This window comes from Lactuca virosa, chromosome 8 (genome assembly GCF_052849685.1).
Source record: "Lactuca virosa cultivar CGN04683 chromosome 8, Lactuca_virosa_CGN04683_v6, whole genome shotgun sequence".
NCBI classification, from domain to species: Eukaryota; Viridiplantae; Streptophyta; class Magnoliopsida; order Asterales; family Asteraceae; genus Lactuca; species Lactuca virosa.
Window position 1 is genome coordinate 392,116,549 of NC_136433.1, and position 21,846 is coordinate 392,138,394.

General features: G+C 32.0%; 2 protein-coding genes across 5 annotated transcripts; one reads left to right on the top strand and one right to left on the bottom strand.

Moving 5' to 3' along the window:
- Positions 1-11,410: 11,410 nt before the first annotated feature.
- On the bottom strand, positions 11,411-13,007 carry LOC145132004 (uncharacterized). Its single transcript, XM_079066645.1, has 3 exons — positions 12,954-13,007; positions 12,018-12,499; positions 11,411-11,939 (listed from the first exon to the last, which is right to left on the bottom strand). Exons 1-3 carry the CDS (start codon positions 13,005-13,007, stop codon positions 11,411-11,413), a joined length of 1,065 nt encoding a protein of 354 aa, XP_078922771.1.
- A 3,917-nt stretch (positions 13,008-16,924) lies between these two features.
- On the top strand, positions 16,925-21,456 carry LOC145131170 (beta-carotene isomerase D27). Of its 4 annotated transcripts, none has more exons than XM_079065903.1 (8): positions 16,925-17,121; positions 17,218-17,310; positions 17,380-17,481; positions 18,887-18,986; positions 20,660-20,751; positions 20,891-20,971; positions 21,054-21,122; positions 21,217-21,456. In XM_079065903.1, the coding sequence occupies exons 1-8, from the start codon at positions 16,993-16,995 to the stop codon at positions 21,229-21,231; spliced, it is 681 nt and encodes a 226-aa protein (XP_078922029.1). In that variant the 5' UTR covers positions 16,925-16,992; the 3' UTR covers positions 21,232-21,456. The 4 variants fall into 4 exon arrangements, with proteins under 4 accessions (XP_078922029.1, XP_078922027.1, XP_078922030.1 ...); XM_079065901.1 differs by having other exon boundaries at positions 16,927-17,121; positions 21,242-21,456; XM_079065904.1 differs by having other exon boundaries at positions 16,982-17,121; positions 17,192-17,310; positions 21,242-21,456.
- Positions 21,457-21,846: the final 390 nt, after the last annotated feature.

Genomic DNA, 21,846 nt, shown 5'->3' on the forward strand with positions numbered 1-21,846 from the left:
GTGTTTAGAAAAGCAGAGACATTGCGATATTCCCCTCCCCAATCGGTTTGTAAGCTTTTGATATCATACGAGAATGAGTTTTAACCATGGTTCTGAATTGCAAAAAAGTGGCAAAGACTTGAGATTTATGAGACAAGAAATAGATCCAAATAAATTTAGTACAGTCATCAATAAACAAAACAAAATATCGTGATCCATTCAATGAAAAAACGGGGGAAGGACCCCATACATCTGAATACACCAATTCAAAAGGTTTAGAAGACGACTTATGTGAAGTAGACAAATGAAACCTATGACTCTTACCCAATTGACATGAGTGACAGACATTGGGTAACTTATTTGAAGAAACAGGTAAATGAAAACTGGAAACTAGACGCCTTAATACTGGTTCATGAGGATGTGCAAGTCTTCTGCGCCATCCATGAAGAGAAGTACGAACAGCAGAGAGTGCAACTTTATTGGAGTTGAAAGGCAGCCGATAAAGACCATCAGTTTTGTTCCCTCGGAGGATTGTTTTGCCCTGAAAAGACTTAACATTGCAATGAGTACGACCAAATTCAACTAAGACATCATTATCATCAGTTAATTTGGAGACACTTAGAAGGTTTTTGGTAAGTTTAGGAACGATTAGGACATTTGGCAACTTAAGATTAGGCAAATAAGATGAACCAACATGAGAAATAGACAATTGATTACCATTTCCTACTTGTAGTTTGTCATCCCCTTTGTATTCCTCAGCAAGATGTAGTTTTTGAAGATCTGGAGAGACATGATCGGTTACCCCTGTGTCAAAGTACCAGGCTGGATCAATTACAGTAGAGGGATTGGTGTATTGAGCAACATTTGCTTGTCTTTGTTGATTTCTGGGATTCGGTCTTCGTGAGGGAAAATCAGTTTGGTTTGACCTTTGCCAACAGTCAATTGCTCCATGCCCTGTTTTGTTACAGATTTGACACGTGGGTTTAGGAGGACGAGAATCATTACCTTTGATGCCCGAAGAATTGTTATTTTGGTGTCTAGGATTAAAGTTTCTCTGATTTGATCGATTTATATAGAGAGCAATGGAATTGGTTGTCATAGATGCTTGTCTGAGGTGATCTTGTTCCAGACGAGCTTCTTCTTGGAGGAGAAGACCCGTGAGAGCATCAATGGAAAGTGTTTCACTTTTCATCATGAATGCAGTAGTGAAAGCACTGTAAGAAGCATCAAGTCCATAAAGAATGTAACCAATCAGATCTTCATCACTAATCGGATGAAGATTTACAGCCAATGAATCGGCAATTGACCGCTTCTTCTCAACATAATCAAGAATCGACATGGACCCTTTTGTGAGACTTTGTAGCTGGGCTTTTAATTGCATGCGAGTAGCCTTTGATTGGGCTTGGAAATTTCGCTCAATGGCCTGCCAAGCCAATTGAGAGGAAACACAACAAGTAACCATAGCTAGGACTCGGGTGGAAAGGGTGGATTGAATCCACAGAAGCACAATACCATCACGCTTTTTCCAGATCTTATACTCTGGATTTGGTTTAGTGGTCGCCGGAGTAGCTGGAATTGCTGGTTCAGTGGCGGTGGCAGGAGTTCCGTCGGTGGCTGGAACTTCAATCTCTTGCGGTGGAGGTTGGGGATCGAGAATAAATGATTCAAGATCAAAAGTTTGGAGAGCTGCAATGATAGTGGTGCGCCATAGGGCGTAATTTTCTCGGTCCAATTTAATGGAGATGGAAGGAATCTAAAAAGCTTGGTTTGTGGTGGAGGTGGTTGCAAGATTTAGAAGATGAGGTTGACTACCAGCCATTTGATAGTAACAACGAAGATCTGAAAAAAAAAATTGGATTTTTAGAAGATATGCTCTGATACCATATAGAAATTCAAATGAACTGTATGTGAATTTCATTTATGGAGGATGGATTTATACACAGAGATACAACAGAAATATGAGATATAAGCTCCTATTCTAGTGGAGACTCTTGACTGACTGTTTGTGTTTATATTATACACGTTTAGAATGACAATGTTGACTATTTGACTAATACCTCTTCATGAAATGGTAGTCTTTCTACTGCAACCGAGCGATATTGTATCTCAAATCCCAACAATTTCCAACATGCTTCTGATACAGAAATGTAACGACAATTAATATATTCTTCGATCTCATTCTCGTTGTGCAACATCGATATAAAAGATCGTGTTCTGTCTGGACCTTCCAAAACAACAGTGGCACGATCATGGCCTTTATTAATGTAACTAAAAAGATACTTAATCAGACTGCCTTGGTTGCAATACTCAACATTTATATGACAACCATATTTGACAAGCAAATCGACATTATGAGGAACAACGTATCGGTTATCAAGCATGATATCCTCATTACCAACTTTAACTTTCGAACCATCGTTAGACCTTTTATAACAGGGCCAACCATCACGCCTAATGAAAGTTTCATCGCAATATTCCTTAGGGTACCCTTTAGAACAACTTCCATTGTGCATACATGGACTTAAAGTGTTAAGTTGGCCACATGGACCATGCATCATGTGACTACGAACAGCTTCAAAAGCAATTGGGTCATTTTCCTGAGAAGGCAACTCTGTCGATACAAATTGATCAATCTTTTGGGCTGTGCTTATTTTTGGGCTGTGCTTATTTTATCTGGCGGATGAAGAAACACAAGACAATGACAATGTGGCAACCCACGTTTTTGGAACTCAATTGTGTAAATAACTTCATACACATATAATTAAAATTATACAGCAAAAGAACATACATTAAAATTAAAGACGAAAACAAATATATTAAGAAAACATATCGGCTTTTGTACGACCAAAATGATGTTTTTTCCTTATGTCATTCATCAGGTCATCAAGCTTAATCTTGAACATACGCGTAACAATGTCAGGTCGATCGGTACTTGGTTGACCAGGTACCATTTGTTGAATATGACGTTCAATTTCTGGCCATTTAGGGTTGCACGTCATCGTAACAAATAGATCCGGAGTTCCAGCCCAACAGCATATGGCCATTGCATCCTGATATTGTTGTATCTTATGCTTCGGTCCACCATTAAATGATGATGGTAGTATAACTCGATGACCCACATATGAAGCACTTGTTTCGCCTCTACATAAACTATCAGTCAAACCATGATACAGCTCGGAACGAATAGTCTTTTGGTTTCTCTTATACCATTCTAAATCATGTTCAAGCACTGCAGCGTAAGCATCAACTATGAATGTATGAAGCAAACGACCGGCTTTATGTAGAGTTTTACCTTCAGTTAACCGAAAATGCAAACGAAAACAATAATATTCCCTCAAGGTAACATTCTTTCTTTTGTGTGATGTAGAATTACTCGATAAAGGGATATTTAAATGGAACCCATCTTCTCCATTTGGGAAAAGTAACGGATACTGCAACGCCATAAAAGATGGATGCAGTTTGCTTATCCTTCGCACAGTACCATCACCACGATCCTCAATAAGTACATCACGAGACTGTATAGGACTACCATCACCTGGAATCAATGCAGCTACTTCAGATACAGTTGGTAGATTATACTGTCTCCCGTCTTTGGTTCGGTTACCAATTAATCGAATCTTAACCGACTGTGTTGATGACTCATGGAACCTATCTTTAGCCATATGAAATGCTTGAACCAATGAGTTATTCTCATCTAGCATAGACAGGAGTTCTTGAACCAACAGTCGAAGCATAGTTACATCTGATCTTGTAGGAACACAATTGCGTAACGCACAAAATCGATTATTGATTTCATTTTCAGTATCATAAATGTACAACTGCGCAAATCTAGGACGTCCATCATCATGTGTAGGTAACAAAGTACTGATTCTATGGTGATTATGACCATTCAAATGAAATGTATACGGATCTCTACCATCATTACCACTCGTATGTATCTTTCCTCCAGTTGACGTGAACGCAAACATACGATTTAAAAGCTTAATATGTTTTCTAAAAACTTTTGAACGTCGATCACCGTTGTAATCCAATAAGTTCCACAACAATTGAGGAGGTTGCATAAGCAAAGGCAATTTAATCTTCCCTTCACTACAACATATGGAGAATTTTGGAATGGATGGCGAATACGTTTTAATGGTCCGCTCCTCATACCATAATATAGCTTCACAGTGTATACATGTGCGAGTTGCATCGCCACAATCCCAATACGACAACATACGACCTAAAGAACATGAATTTAAAGGAATTAAATATAAGGAAATGACATGCTATTACAAAGTTGGAAAAGTGATTAATATATATTCAAGGATTACGTTGAGATTGTATAATTTGTGATGCATTAGAAGACGAACTTCTTGCGTTATCCACAGTTGGTATGGACGAATGTACAACAGAGTTATTTGTTGTAATCCGATCATTCGAGTTAGCTGTGATAGTCGAATGTAATGAATTCCCACCAATATCAAAAGTTGTATGTGAAGAAATTATCCTATGAGGTGCTGGCCGATCGGAAGTGCGCATCTCTTCGTTGTTGAGAGGAGAGGCTAACAAATATATATATATATATATATATATATATATATATATATATATATATATATATATATATATATAAATGATACATATCCTTGATCAATGTAAGTAAGAGACACAACAACAAAGAAATGAGACACACCAGAAGAGGGTCTACCACGATGATGACATGTGGAGCTAATATTGTCAATGCTAAAAGTTGGAGGTCGTCCTCTTACCCGAGGACGACCTCCCCGACTTGGTCTCCTGACTGCTGGGGCATCAAAGGTATTAGAAGGTAAAACAGCAGAACTTCTACCATTATGCAGACTATAAGTTCGTACCACCGAATGTACAACTGAGTTATTAGTTGTACTTGGTGCATTCAAGTTACTCATTATAGTCGAATGAACTGGATTCCCGTCAATACCAATAGTTGTACTTGAAGAAATTATCATATGAGGTGATGGCCGATCGGAAGTGCGCGTCACGTCGATGTTGACAGTACAGGCTAATAAAAATTTATATAATTTAAATGATACATATAGTTGCTCAATGTAAGTAACTTACTTACAAAAATAAGTATATAAACCTGATGAGAATGCCATGCTAGGTACCGAATTTGAAGTAATAATATTCTCACTGACATGTATACTTCCATGTTGTGAATACCGATGAGCATTGTCACCAACAAAGTAAGGAGACACAACAAAAGATGGTCTCCCACGACGACACCTTGGGTAAGTAATATCGTCAATGCTACAATCTGGAGGTCGTCCTCTTACCCTAGGACGACCTCCACGGCGTCGTCTCGTGACTTGTTCGTCTTCAATAGTATCAGAAGGTAAAGCGGTAGAAACATCGGTTGTTAACGGAAAATCAATGTCACTTGAATGAACAGACGTATTACCAAGACTATCCATTACAATATATCTGTTTCGATAACATATTATACATCATCAGATCCATAAAGAAAGCGTTTTATACACTACTTAAAAGACAAATAACATATTGTTATGCTTTAACGTAAACAATTATGAATTAAAATCTATTCTTTGCATAATTGACTTTCTTTATTGTTTTTATGTTATAACATACATATGAAATTTGATTGTTATTTTTACAAAATGTTAACTATTTCAACTATAACCTAATAGCAATTTTTTTGGTTTCTCTATATCATTATAAGACAAACATAAATTAAACAAATTTGAAAATAAAACAGTACTGTAGACATATAAAGGTTTAAAAAAAATCTAATAAAAATAAACTAATAGCTAATCAAAGTAAAATTCTACTTTACTAATATACTAAATCTAAAACTTGTGTGCTTCAGACATATCTGGTTTAAATGCAAGCTGCGTAAATTTTGTTGATACCAAAAGACACACTGCAAAAAAACAGTAATATATATTACAGATAAAACACTCTCATTTAATATTTTGAAACACAATATATTGTATAATAATAAGGAAAATATGATTCATAACATAGTTGACGGTAAGCGAACCAACTTGACCCGAGACGCAAAAATGATATATTTTCTTGATATTGCACGATACGTTGGAACAATAAGCGAAGCACTTGTGTCATATAGATTCATTTGAATTATATGTCCCCTACAAATAATTTATAGTTTTTAATAAAACATTTGATTTTTCTATCATTTTACTTACAAAATACTTATGAAAAAATTTAATAAAAATATTTATCTTACAATTCATCTTCCAAAAGTATTATAAACTCATCTTTGAATTTAATCTGTTTGCCCGAGACAATGTTTCCAACAAAATCTACATAAAATGAAAACATAAAGTAATAACATATTTATATATATTTAATATATGTAATTGTTAATATGATCACAAAATAAGTATGGTTTTATATTTCCCGATTATAAGGTTTCGAACAGCACTGTCATGCACAACTATTTTAATAGGAAACACTAATGGATATAAAGGAAATACATTGTCAATATCCACCTCTATCGGAGTGAGTTGTGTCTTCTCATTGATAATAATCTTTAAATCACCATAAATGAAACAGTAATTTTAATATCTCGGGTATTCATGGAAGTGAAAATTTTCTACTTGAAATCACGATAACAAAAAAAGACATCCCATCAAATGATCACCATATAAATGAAATAATTCTTCTGGGACAAAACCTGCCATTTTTTTTCTCTAAAAATATTTATGTATACATTTATGTATACATTTATAATTACAATTGTAAAAATAGTTTTATAATAAATTTAGATTTCCTTTATTACGTTTAAAATGTATTAGCTGATATGATTAACAGCTTTCATATTAATTTGGCAAACCCCAATGCAATACTTATTAAATTTCATATTAGTATGATACTAAATTTAAAAAAAACTAAACCATAAAATCTATTAAACATGTTAATACTATTGACTAAGAAACAAAAGTTAAGATGATCTATTGTTTCAGAGAACTACATACCAAAAAAGAATTTGTTTGTGTTCACAGATATCATAAAGCAATAGATAACCTGTATAGCAAAACATCTTACATCAAAATAAATTATAACATAAACACATCTACAATTTTACTCAAGAACAAACAAAATGTTGCAAAATAATACAATATTGTTTTCTGTATCACGTTTTATTTACCGACAAACCAAAAAAAGCAACAAACATACTAAATAAAGTTGAAAACGCAATAAAATATTTAAATGGGTAAACGATCCAACTTATCCAATTTCACCAAAATCATATAAATTTTGTGGTATATCACACTTAACAACATATAAACAAACATTAGAAAAGAGAAAGTAATACATAATATGAAGTTGAAACCTTGTATCACCCTTAGATGTGTTCCAATTTCAGAAAACCCGAGTAATTGAAGCACAATGAAGAAACGTATGGAGAGTTGGAGACACAGAAGGTTTCGATGTCATAAAATGGACACAATTCATTAAATTCATTTAAATAGTACGAATCATTGTGCAAAGCAAAATCGGGTGTAATGGGTTATATAAGAAACGGTTATACCCACTAACCCTCAACTTTAATAACATGGTTCCTACACTCCAATAACCTTGACAGTGATAATTCCATTAGTGCATTCAACCGTTTTTTTTAATTGATTTAACTAACCTTTAATTTAACAAATAATAGATAAAAAACAGCAAGAAAAAGCCAACACGTATCATTTCACTTTTACTCATTCAAAACCACATATAAGGTAAAACACTAAAACTGCAATTAGGGGTAAAACGGTCCCAAAAAAATTAGGCAGGAGGAGTAAAATGGTACAGAATGTTTAAAACAAAAAAGGTATCCGTTATATTCGTACAAAAATATTAAATGTATTTTGATTTCAAGATTTCTAACTGCATTCACCTAATGATGAAATATTGAAAATTACATATATAAAACGATTGTAAATCTCCAACAAACGTTGAATAACAGTTAACTCACATCTATATTGTAAAAAAAGTTAAAAGATTTAACTATTTAAGCAATGTACATTCAAATATAGTATCATATTTTTAATAAATTTATGCTATTTTTTTATTCATATTTTATTTGCCATCCCATAAGCATTTCAATACAAATCGGGGAGGAGGGGTAAAATAGTCCAAAATCATAAAATATGCAGGAGGGGTAAAATGGTCCAAAATCATTAAAACGAATTAGGAATTTGTTACATTAACAAAAAAAACATATTTGTTTTATTGTAAATAAAAAATTAAAATTTAAAGTATGATGCTATAACTTAAACTATAATGCTTAAATAAGAAATAAATAACATAATTACTTTTTTTATTATTTGTGTTTTTTACAACAAAAACTCTAAATGACCTGTAACATAAAACATTGATAATACAAGCAGGGGTAAAACGATTAAAATCATTAACAATGCAGGAGGGGAAAAATGGTCCAATATCATTAAAACCAATTATCAATCTGTTAATGAAAATTCATTTCTATTTGAATGACATTCTATGATTGGTAGATTTTCAAAGTAAAAAGATTTAATAGGAAGAATGAAAGTGGGATGCTATGATAAACAAAGCAATGAAAGAACATTGTTATTTCTTGCATATAACCATTATGCTATGACAACCCTTAATCATTTCAATACAAATGGGGGAGGGGTAAAACGGTCCAATTTCAGAAAAGATGCAGGAGGGGTAAAACCGTCCAAAATCATTATAACGAATAACGAATATGTTACAATAACAAAAAAACTTACCTTTTATTGTAAATAAGAATTACAATGTAAAGTATGATGCTATAATTTACAATATAAAACAATTGTACATCTCCAACAAATGTATTGTAAATAAAGTTAAAAGATTTAAGTATTTAAGCAACATACTTTCAAATATAGCATCATTTTTTAAAAAAAAGTTATGCTATTTTTTTTATTCATGTTTTATTTGACAACCCTTAATCATTTCAATACAAATGGGGGAGGGGTAAAACGGTCCAATTTCAGAAAAGATGCAGGAGGGGTAAAACCGTCCAAAATCATTATAACGAATAACGAATATGTTACAATAACAAAAAAACATACCTTTTTATTGTAAATAAGAATTACAATGTAAAATATGATGTTATAATTTACAGTATAAAACAATTGTACATCTCCAACAAATGTATTGTAAATAAAGTTAAAAGATTTAAGTATTTAAGCAACATACTTTCAAATATAGCATCATTTTTAAAAAAAGGTTATGATATTTTTTTTATTCATGTTTTATTTGACAACCCTTAATCATTTCAATAAAAATGGGGGAGGGGTAAAACGGTTCAATTTCAGAAAAGATGCAGGAGGGGTAAAACCGTCCAAAATCATTATAACGAATAACGAATATGTTACAATAACAAAAAAACATACCTTTTTATTGTAAATAAGAATTACAATGTAAAGTATGATGCTATAATTTACAGTATGGTGGAGAAATTTTTAAAAATTCTTCCAAATATGCATCAATCCACAAAATGTCACCATTTGATAATAAAATGTAAACCACAGCTCCACATACGATTGCTTCATTAGAAACATGACATACAGAACATGGTAATAGTATATTACCAATATCCATGCATGCAAATGTAACAGAATGAAATATCTGTAAATGGAATTGGTCATAAACAACAAAATCATCTATAATTTCCCTACAATTAAAAAAAAAAAACATACAACTCATTAAATATAGACATAATATATAATCAAAACAACATCACATATATACATAATATATAACATTACATAACATAAAAGAGTTTCATACTAATTACAAAAAAAAGAGTATCATGTTTACTTTGTATTAAACACAAAAAGGCGTACAACATAGTTCACCTACAATATGTTTTTCCATGCTATGACATTCTCTTTGGCCATGTCCATAGCATCCTCCATTTTTTGTCTTGGAATGGTGATGTTTAGCATATGGTTGATGTATGTTATTCCATCATCAACCGTTGCCATTGGATGTTCTGTGACAAACATGTGAATAAGCTTCTCAACACGTTTGGATGGTGAGTTCATCAAAACGTGTGGGAAATTGATTGGAACAAACACAGTCCTGTGTTCATCATAGAGATGTTCAATCTCTCTGAATTTGTGTGCCCTAACTATCGTCTTGGAGGGTCCCAAACATTCATCATCTAGAATTGCAATCATTGACAACCCACTGTTTTCTTCGGTTGGCATATAATACCAGTTCCCCAAACTTGTATACCCAAGGCTTTTAGAAAAACGACCAAGCATCTCAATGTTCATTAAATCGATGTTGACATGAGAAATAAAGTGAACCTTTGTCTGTTGATACGCCTTACCTGGGTAGTCTGTAAAGAACCCACCATGAACAACGCGAATGGTGAATCTCTTCTCGTTTGCCTTCCCGTATTCTACAACCGGTTTGATTCTTGGTGGTTCGGCGCTTACACTCCATAGTTGGAAGTTCGGACGTGACCACGGATCAGCATTCATCGTCAGTTAAATTGATCGTGGAAGTTTTTTTCAAAGAGGAAGAGCAAGAAATCGAAGTTATCGTAACGTAATGAATATGTGAGAATGACGAAATTGACATAAGGGAAGGGTTTAAAAGGATCATAGTTCGGAGGCGAAGGGACATCGACTGAGGCCATCACTTCTCCGATTAATTGCAGGCTACAGGGGACGTGGATTTTGAACGACGGCTACGACAATGATTACCCATTTTGTATTATAAATTAATATAGTATTTACATCAATATCTATAATATTAATTAAATGTAATATCCATAGTAGCTTTGTTTTTTTATTATCATACAAAAAAATAAATTTATATATAAATTTATAATAAATATATAAAATTAATTTTTTAATTCATATGGGTTAGGGTTGACCCTCATTAGGTCATGTACAAATTTGAAAGCAAAATTAATGATTGGGAAAATTAGCTAAAGTGTAGTAACTCATAAATTAGAATAAAATTTATGGTATATTAAACATATAAATGAAACAATAATTTGCAAACTAAAATACCTAAGTAAAAATAAATTTAACTTTAAAGTAGCTTGTTACTTCTTGCATGTAAAACAAACATTAACATTAAAGACAAATTTTTTTACTTCATAAATGTAGTCCCCAAGTTGTCAATAATAACATACATAAATATAGGTTATGTTGTGACTACAATTAAACCGCAATTGAAAGATATATTCAAACAAAATTAGTCATTACAACCTAAAAATGGAAATAACTGGTTTCCCTTCTTCAACACATATATAAACAAATAATTTCAGATCATATAACATAAAACAACATAATTTGATGATTGAAATTATAAATTACAATGAAAACAAAGTATAAAATGAAAACCAAATATTTAAAATATAAAACCCAACAAACAAACAACGGTTAATCAATTCAATGTCAAATAAATACAATCAAATAAATCTTCTTGGCATAGTTATCGTCTCATAATCCGAACAAAATGAAAAGACTTCATGACAACGATGAACCGGAACAACACACTCAATTCTTTTTCCTGTAAAAAAAGAAAGTTCATTGTTTCGATAATCCCACCATTCATGTGCATCTGCATTGATGTTAATAACATCAACTTCAACCCACTGATTACGAATGAGAACCCAAATACCCCACATACGATCTCCATTCAGACAAAAAAATCCCAACTTTCCTTCAAATTTTATTAGCCTCGATGTATACGACATGTAATTTATATTTGTAGAAGGTGAGAATATGATTACATATTCTTCAGAATATGCACCAAACTGCAAAATTTGATAGTTTGACAATAAGATGCAAACTACACCTTTACTTATGATTGCTTCGTCCGATACCGGATGAACAGAATATGGTAACTGAATATTACCAAGGTCCCTCCATTCCCATGTAGTGGACTGAAATAATTCTAGTCGAAAGTTTTCATAGTCATGATCGTTTGTCACGTCACTACAACGAAAGAAACATAAAAGTTATACAACCAAAATAAAAAAAAAGACTTAAATAATAATTGTAAAAAAGACTTACTCTGACTCTGCATATGATAAACGAATTATCTTGAAATGCAACGGGTTCGAACGCATAACCACCATAGCAAACTTGACCACAATGTACTTATATATCGGAAATGGTAATGTTTTGCAATCTAATGTCGTCGGTTTACAAATAAATAAAAACTTTTCCGGATATTCATCCGGACAATCACATTCACCAAAAATGAGTCCGTTCAATGAAGCTGCTAAGATTGTACACGAATTTGGTATACAACCAATGTCAAAGTTAATCGAACTACAAGACGAAACAAACTTACGTTCTATCGATCCCCAAACTTTCTTTTGTTGAACAATAACTCCATGAAGCACATTCTTTTTCCCCTTGAAAAGATCAAGAACATGGCTGTTGTACGTTAGTTTTTCAAGATGTTTACTTGTACAACGTATGATATGAAATGTCTTTAATGATGTTCTTGAAAGAATTTCAATAAACACGTCAGTGTCCAATAATGTCTGCTGTAAAACAATTAAAATAATCATATAATGAACAAACATAAACTAAAAATAAATATTTAAATTGCATATAACATATGAATGATTAAAAAGGTAGATGAAAGTATAAAAATAACCATTATATAAATACAATGGTAGTATATTGAAAGTAGAATGACCATTATGCCCACACCCCTCCCATTTCACCCCACACCATTTATAGATTTATTTAATAATTACCAATGTCGAGAACTTAACAGTAGGGTTGTTAGATTTAACAAAAAGTAACAACATCAAACTTAAACGGTAATGTACGTAAAATGAGTCTATAACCAATAAGAAAGTATTGTCACATAATATTCACATTCACATATGATAAAAAACGAACCAAATAGCACAACAGGCAACAAATTAACAAAAATAAGATTCAAAATTTATGCAATTTTCATATTGACATAAACATAATTGAAAAAGATACCTTCGTATGGAGTTGTGTTTGACGATTGATTTCATAACCTTCAACATCATCCATTCTTGATTGTATCAAAGAAAGTTGTTATATTGTTTCAGTAATAGGTAATTTGAAGTTAATACGTTGTATCACCTTTTATGTATTCCAATTTCAGACTGCCCGACTAATTGAAGCAGAATGAAGGAAGTTATGGACACAAAGAATGTTTCGATATACTACAATGCACATAATTCATTTGATCGCAAGTTATAGAATAAACGTGCAGAGCAAATCCGATGTAACAGGTTAAAGAAGAAACGGTTACATACACTACCCCTCAACTTTACTCCGAAGTTTTCGTAAACTCAAATCATGTAAACCGTGCAAATCCCATTATTGCCCTCTATTTTTTATATTCATATAAATAACATTTAAATAAACAAATAATAGATAAAAAACAAAAGAAAAAAGCAAAAACGCATAATTTAAATTTCCCTCATAAAATTTCTTATATTTTTAATACTCTGAAACTACTTAACTGAATTTAGTAGGTATAAATTAGGTTAAACTGCTTGAAAAAACCAAAGAGAAGTTACATATCGGGGAGGGGTAAAACGGTCCAAAATCAAAAAAGATGCAGGAGGGGTAAAATCGTCCAAAATCATTAAAACGAATAACGAATATGTTACAATAACAAATAAAACATACCTTTTTATTGTAAATAAGAATTAGAATGTAAAGTATGATGTTATAATTTACAGTATAATGGTTAATTAAGAAAAGATAACATAATTACTTTTTATATTATTTGTGTTTTTCACAACAAAAACTCAAAACTACCTGTAACATAAAGACTCATAATGCAAGCAGGGGTAAAACGGTTAATAATCATTAACAATGCAGGAGGGGTAAAATGGTCCAATATCATTAAAACCGATCAGAAATCTGTTAATGAAAATTCATTTCTATTTGAATCATATTGCTATGATTGGTAGATTTTCAAAGTAAAAATATTTAATATAAAGAATGAAAGTGGGATGCTATGATAAACAAATCAATTACAGAACATTGTTATTTCTTGCATATAACCATTATGTAAGGAGGGTGTGTCTCTCACATTTAAGCATGCAATAGAAAGTTAATAAATCATATCTAGATTTTCTTAAATTGCAGGAGAGGAATATAGCTTTAGCCAAAGAGCTTGTTGCATTAAAGTTGTAAGTGGAAGACACAAACCTCAGTTTTAATTTTTTTTTTTTTTTCAGATTTAAGATTTTTTCTAGATATATAAAACAATTGTACATCTCCGACAAATGTATTGTAAATAAAGTTAAAGATGTAACTATTTAAGCAACGTACTTTCAAATATAACATCATTTTTTTAAAAAAATAATGCTATTTTTCTTATTCATATTTTATTTGACAACCCATAATCATTTCAATACAAATGGGGGAGGGGTAAAACGGTCCAAATTCAGAAAAGATGGGGGATGGGTAAAATCGTCCAAAATACTTACAACGAATAACGAATACATTACAATAACAAAAAAACATACCTTTTAATTGTAAATAAGAATTAAAATGTAAAGTATGATGCTATAATTTAAAGTATAATGCTTAATTAAGAAAATATAACATAATTACTTTTTTTATTATTTGTGGTTTTTACAACAAAAACTCAAAACTACCTTAAAATGTAAAGTATGATGTTATAATTTAAAGTATAACGCTTAATTAAGAAAATATAACATAATTACTTTTTTTATTTTTTGTGGTTTTTACAACAAAAACTCAAAACTACCTATAACATAAAACACTGATAAAGGAAGCATGGGTAAAACGGTTAAAAATCATTAATTGACTTTCTTTATTAGCAGTTAAAATAAACTCTATTAGCAATTAAAATCTATTATCTGCATAATTGACTGTCTTTATTGTTTGCAAACCAAAACTATCCTTGACAATTACAATACAATTTGGGGTAGAAAAGGTAAAATGGTCCAAAACCATAAATGATGCATGAGGGGTAAACAGTACTAAACGAAATAAAATATGCTGAAAATATTTGATAAGGATGTTCGGTTACTTTAATTGAAAGCAATAAAAGTGAAATAACACTAAAAACAATTAACTACAACTAAAAAACTTAGTAACATTAATCCAAAAAAACAACTAACCACTAACTGCAGCAAATCCAAAAGAACAATTCTCAAAAAAAAAAAGTTCACAAACTTAATCTAAATCACTCATCAACATCTGATTCATCATAAAGTTTCATGACTCGATTTCTTGATTGAATGGAAACTTTCACTTTCTTTTTCACTGGTATGAATGGTAGATCTACACCCAATTCTTCATCTTCATATAGATCTACAACTTCTTCCCACTTCCAACATAACAAAGCCAACTTCCTTTTTTCTTTTTTTGACAACTTCTCCTCTTCTTTGGCAATTAAAGATACCTGAAATAGAAAAACAAACTTATATGCATATATATCTAAAAAAACAAATAATAAAATCTTTACCTCTTCCGAAATTACCCTCTCCAACTGGGATTTGTAGGGACTGAAGTGAACACTAAAGTTGATTATTTCAACACTATCAGAGTCAGAGTGACATTTCGATTTTAATACATCTGAATGTGGATTGACTTTTCCATCAAAATCTCCAAATTTCTACAAAACAATTACATAGAACACAAGTGCTAATACATATTAAATTCAAATTTGAGAAATAAATGAAGATTTTGATACATCTGAATGTAGATTGACTTTTCAATCAAATTCTCCAAATTTCTACAAAACAATCACAAAGATCACAATTGCTAATACATATGAAATCCAAATGTGAGAAATAAATGAAATTTAAGTTCAACAAAATTTAATATACAATGAATAACAAATAAAATCAATCTATTACAAACACATTAAGTTTACCTTGTGTGAAGAAATAACAGATTACAGAGTAAAAAAAGCTTACCTTATCTGGGAAAACAACCAACGAATTGCAAAACATAAATGTATGGAATCAATTACTTTTACCAATTTAAACAAACAATTCCAATGAAATACAAACAACAGAAATCAATTAAACAATTGAATGTTTACCTCAGCTGAAGGTATGTCAGAGGAATTGGAATCATTAAGATCAACTGTCGATTTTGATACATCTTTCGGTAAGTTCACTTTTTCAGCAACAACTACAATGTTCTACATAAAAAGTATAGGTAAAAAATTTATTAATACATATGAAATCGAAACTTGAAACATTAATGGACATTACTTTCGATTATATCGAACTTGATTATACAATGGACTAAATATCAAATGAATCGAGATAATAAGCTAACCTTACGCGAAGAAAGATTACACGAATTGGCAAAAACATGACATCAAACGAATCAATTAGTTTACCAATTGAAACAAAAAAATGCAATGACATACAAACAATGGAAATCGAATAAACAAATGAATTTTCGCCTTAATTGAAGGTATCTCAGACGATTCGGAAGACATTGGAGCAACAGAAGCAACTATTTATTCCAACAATAGTCAATCGACAACTCTCATTGAAGCAATTACCTTCAAATTCAACTCTTTATATAGGCAAGACGGTTAATGAGAGCCACCTGATTTCTAGCAACCATGGAATCGTGTGGTGCAGTTATCGATTAAAACCAATTTTCCGTTAACGGCAAAAGTCGGATGCGTGCTACACTTGAATGCAGTTTCCAAATCAACTGCTTCTTGAGAGTTTCCAAATCAACTGCTTCTTGAGGAAACAACAGCCAATTCTCTACAACGTGGGTACAGACGGAATCGTGCGGAGAAGCAGGAAGATGAACCGCAAGAAACCGCTAAATTGGAGTTTATGCGGACGAGATTGAAAGAACGTGGAGTTTTAAGGACTGAGATTTCCATCGTCAATAGTATTTATAATGTGTGTGAAAAAATAGAATAAAAAATACTTATTGGTTATTGCACCGACAAATCGGTGGTTGAGAAACATTTACAATAGAGATTAGAGGTAGTGAAGTTTGCAACATATATCCAGACAGAGTTTCTCTTATGGCTACTCTTCTTGAGTTCCAGTTCCATTCTATTTGTGAGAATTCGCTGCGGGAGCTTAAGCGAAAGCCACAATTCCGGAGAAGCGCCAATCATGGGTTATTCCGTGTATCTGCTGGTGAATCAGGAGTACGTGTGATTCTGATTGTATTTGGGTTTTTATGGATTTGTTTAATTTCACTATACGTACACTGAGTAGATTTAGTGTGTTGTTGGGCTGGGCAGATACAAAAGACAACAGAGGCACTAGTAGTATCCAGAAGTCCCGGCGTATTGGATCATGTTTTTCTGAATTTGTTCCGCAACAAGATGGTGCAGGTAAAAAAAAATAAAAAAAATCAGTAATTAGGTCTAGGAGCAGCCAGGAATTATGATTTAATTTAACAGGAAGTTGGATGGGATTCGGAGAAGGCGGGCTACGATGGACTAATAGACGTAGCCAATCGTCTTATGCTTGCCAGAACCAACTCTCAAACTCAGGAAGCAGCGGTGCGTGCATCTGATTGATGATATAACAAGGGGAAAATAATTTAAATATCATATTTATCCTTCTTAATCATTTAAAATATCATATTTATTTTTTTAATATTTTACACTGAGTTTTTCTGTTTTGAAATCATTAAAATTTAATTGACCATATTGCCATTACCTTCTCAACTGCAGGAACTAAATTGACCTTGTCCTTATGCTATGCTAAGTTGATAAGTTATTTGCTTCTTAGGATTCTGATGAATCTTGGTTGGCGACGTAGATGAAGTGATCTTATGTTTTATTAACACTAAATGTTTGACACATTTCCTGAGAGAGCAACACAAATATGAAATATCTATACACACAAATTACATTAGAGAACTTTTTTCTGTTTTGATTATAACTTGTTATTTCAAACATAATTGTGAATTGAGGGGTATTTTTAGGAGATGATAAGAATGATAAGAATGGGATTTGAAGGATCAGTCAACAAGAGCGATGTTGGTGTAGTGATTCTAGATGGCACAATCTTATCAAACCCAAGACAAAACTACACTACCCCACCACCAGGTGAAGGATTCATCCCTAGTAAAATTGCCCAACACATCCTTCCCCTAAGACCGGAGGGTATGGGAGGGATGTTTCCCTCACTTTTTGTGGGCCACACCACCCTTTCCCTCACCCAAAACCCAGGGAATGGGTGGGAAGCTCCCCTCACTATTTTTTTATTTTTTTTTAAAATATATTTCATACATATATTATACTCATTTTGTAGAGAATTAAAAACCATGAATTTTGATATATTTTTTATATTTTTTTAATAGGTATATAATTTTATAAATATTAAAAAAGATAAAAAAAAAAAAAGAAAAAAAAAAGTTGTCCAATTGCATGAAGAGAGAGAACGCGGGATCCCCGCCCCCCACCCTCTTCCCGCGCTAGCCTTCCCGCACCCACGGTGCGGTGTTCCCCCTGTGCGGGAAATGTCCCGCACCTCTCCCCGCACTCCATATCGTCCGGCCTAATCAAAGAATCTTTACTTCACAAATAATGTTTAATACAACACAAAGAAGTAATGGCTGATTGAGAAGGCTAAAAAAAAGAAGCAGCATAGAGGTTAAGAGTTCATCCCAGCAGGTAAGGGCATAAGGTTAATTTTGTTCCTGCACTTGAGAAAGCAAGGGCAATATCGTCCATTTACTTTTTCTTTTAATTTTAATGATTCCAAAACAGAAAAAATGATTATAAAATATTAAAACTATATATTTGGGCAAATATGATATTTAGATTTTAAGTTGGGTAAATATGATATTTTGACGTTTAACAAGGGCGTATACGAAATCCTCCCTATAATAATTATAATTAATATTAATATAATATAATATAATTCTACCAAAGTAACCAGTAACCAGTGTCGTCTCAGGTTCGCATATTAAGATCGTTGTTTCCTCCGTTGTTGTTAGAGCTCTACAAAATCCTCATTGCGCCTCTTGCTCAAGGAAAAGTGGCTGCTGTAATGGTTGGTGAGTCAGCTTTTTTCATTATTATTAAAAAAAATTGTTTTTGTTTTTGTTTTTGTTTGTTTTCCAGTGAAATCACATTATTATATATATAGGGTTAGGTTCATGTGAGACGGCCTAATTTTGTGAGACCGTGAGACGCAATCCTACTCACTCATTTATTAGATAAAACAAAAACATTTTTAAAATGCAAAATAATTGAAAATTTTCGAAATTTTTTTTTCCAATATTATTTTCGGAATATACATTTTCCAAAAAAAAAAATAAAAAAAATACCAAAAAAAATAAAAAATAAATACAAAAAAAATACATTTTTTACATATTTTTTTAGAATATTTAGAATATTCTACATATCTGACAAATCTAGTAGAATATTCTAAACATTCTAAAAATCATATTATAATATGTACAGTGTAATATTCTATTAAAATATTTCACGTATTTTTCAAAAAAAAACGGTAATTTTTTTATTTTTTTTTTATTTTTTTTTATTTTTTTTAAGGTAAATAAAGTTCCGAAAATAATAATTAAAAAAAGAATTTTTGGATTTTTCCTTTTATTTTGCATTTTAAAATTATTTTTAGATTTGGTCTCACGGTCTCACAAAATTAGCATGGTCTCAAATGAACCTGAACCTATATATATATATATATATATATATATATATATATATATATATATATATATATATATATATATATATATATATATATATATATATATAGGGGATAGGGAATATACATTACAGCCCCACCTAAGCTTAGGTACTAAACCTCTAAAATATGTCGTTTTAACATGCTAAATATACCCGGTTTGGTATCACTTGGTAAATATATCATCCTCCATAACATTTCTTTCTTTCATTATCGTTTTATCATCTCTGTTTTCTTTCCTCAATTATCGTTTATTACTTCACCAAGTGAACATTACTAAACCCTAAACCCTAAATTTAAACCCTAAACCCTAAACCCTAAACCTAAACCCTAAACCCTAAACCCTAAACCCTAAACCCTATTGTGTCGATCTTGAATTTACATCTTGAAGTATTAATCGTGAATCCATTAACCGTAATCTTTATATAATAAAACAATGTATTTTCAAAAGGTTTAGTACCTAAGCTTAGGTGGGGCTGTAATGTATATTCCCTTTTCCCATATATATATATATATATATATATATATATATATATATATATATATATATATATATATATATATATATATATATATATATATATATATGGTATGTTTATCTTGTGAAGTAGTATATACATATATGGATCAGTTGATGATATGACAATGTGTAAAAAAAAGAGGCTTAATTAGATCTTGTTTGATAGGGAACTAGAAATCATTTCATTTCGAAAGTTGGTTTGGTACTTAATTAATCCATCAATCAGTATTCAGTATTCATTCATACCAGTACCATCCATAAAGTGGAAGTGCTCCAGTAGCTAGCGCTTGAAGGTCTGGCTGTGATTTTGGCATGTAAACAATTAAGATAGAAAGTCCTTAATTTAATTTTATATATATATATATATATATATATATATATATATATATATATATATATATATATATATATATATATATATTGCGCTGAATTTGCAATCATCAAGTGTGGACTGTGGTATGTATGTATGTAATGATCCTTGAGTGTGTTTTTCTGGAAGGAAGCAAGGGTGACTGCAGTATCTTGTGAATGGCTGATGGGTAGTTGCAGGGTTAACACTGTGGATCTTGGCGATGGATCTTCATTGCAGAGTGGGGTGAGTAACTATAATTTCTAGTTTTTCAACTTCCAATTTTATGTGTGTGTGGTTTTTACATGTCATGTCATTTGAGTGTTGAATGTTGATGATGCCTACATGTACATGAGCCATGACATGACATGAGACATGAGTGTAGGTGTTTGTTGAAAGATGCAAGTATCTAGAGGAAAGCAAATGTGTGGGGATATGTGTGAATACATGTAAACTTCCTACTCAGGTATAAGGTGCTTTGAGTTTCTTTTATTTTAGATTTTAGAATAGAAGTGATTTGGTTGTTTGCATACAATGCAATGTGACAGGCCTTCTTTATGGATCACATGGGAGTGCCTCTAGTTATGGAGCCAAACTTTAATGACTTTAGCTGTCAGGTAAATGTAAACAACAACAACACTCAGTGATTATGTGGATAACGGATTCATTAGATTTACTATATAATATTGCACATGAATGAATTAATGTCAGACAATTATTATTTGAGGACATGCAGTTTAAATTTGGAGTTTCCCCTCCGGAAGAGGATAGCAGTTTGAAGGAGCCTTGCCTGGAGGTATGTCCCAATGCCATCCGCCACAGAACAACCACAACACTTGAAATCAAGTGCCCAAAGGCATAAACCATACCATGTATCAAACTAAGTAACTAACATCTATCTATCTGGTTTTGAGAGCATTTAATGTTAATGTTAATGTTAATGTTTATGTTTGTTTGTTTGTTATAGACTACTAAAACGAAATGTATATTTCCTCCCCCTCCCCCTCCCCCCCATTATTCTATGTCATATGTTAAACCTAATGAATATGGTAAAGGTAAAGTCAGCGGCGCCCCCATATGGGAATTGGGGTGGGGGCTTCCCTTCAGGAGAAGTAGAAAGGTTGTGATGTGTTTAGGTCTCTTCTTAGCATTTCACCCCTTCCCACGTATCCCAGCACACAGTGACAGTGGGCAACCAATTTTAAATTTTTATTTATTTTGTCTTCCATTACAACTTATAAGAAGAAAAAAATGAGCTTTATCTCGAGACTTGGAAACAAAACAAAAGGAGGAGAGGAGCTCGCAATTGGTTATGCATGGAGGAAACTGATGACATAATTT

What these genes read in the sequence shown, in the direction of transcription:
- LOC145131170 (XM_079065901.1), top strand. Translation starts at nt 16,993, where the DNA reads ATGGCTACTCTTCTTGAGTTCCAGTTCCATTCTATTTGTGAGAATTCG. An exon ending in GATCTTCATTGCAGAGTGGG is followed by an intron (nt 20,752 to 20,890) that starts GTGAGTAACTAT and finishes ACATGAGTGTAG; the next exon opens with GTGTTTGTTGAAAGATGCAA. An exon ending in TTAATGACTTTAGCTGTCAG is followed by an intron (nt 21,123 to 21,241) that starts GTAAATGTAAAC and finishes GAGGACATGCAG; the next exon opens with TTTAAATTTGGAGTTTCCCC.
- LOC145132004 (XM_079066645.1), bottom strand. Translation starts at nt 13,007, where the DNA reads ATGGATGATGTTGAAGGTTATGAAATCAATCGTCAAACACAACTCCAT. An exon ending in AAACACAACTCCATACGAAG is followed by an intron (nt 12,500 to 12,953) that starts GTATCTTTTTCA and finishes ATTGTTTTACAG; the next exon opens with CAGACATTATTGGACACTGA. An exon ending in TTATCATATGCAGAGTCAGA is followed by an intron (nt 11,940 to 12,017) that starts GTAAGTCTTTTT and finishes CTTTCGTTGTAG; the next exon opens with TGACGTGACAAACGATCATG.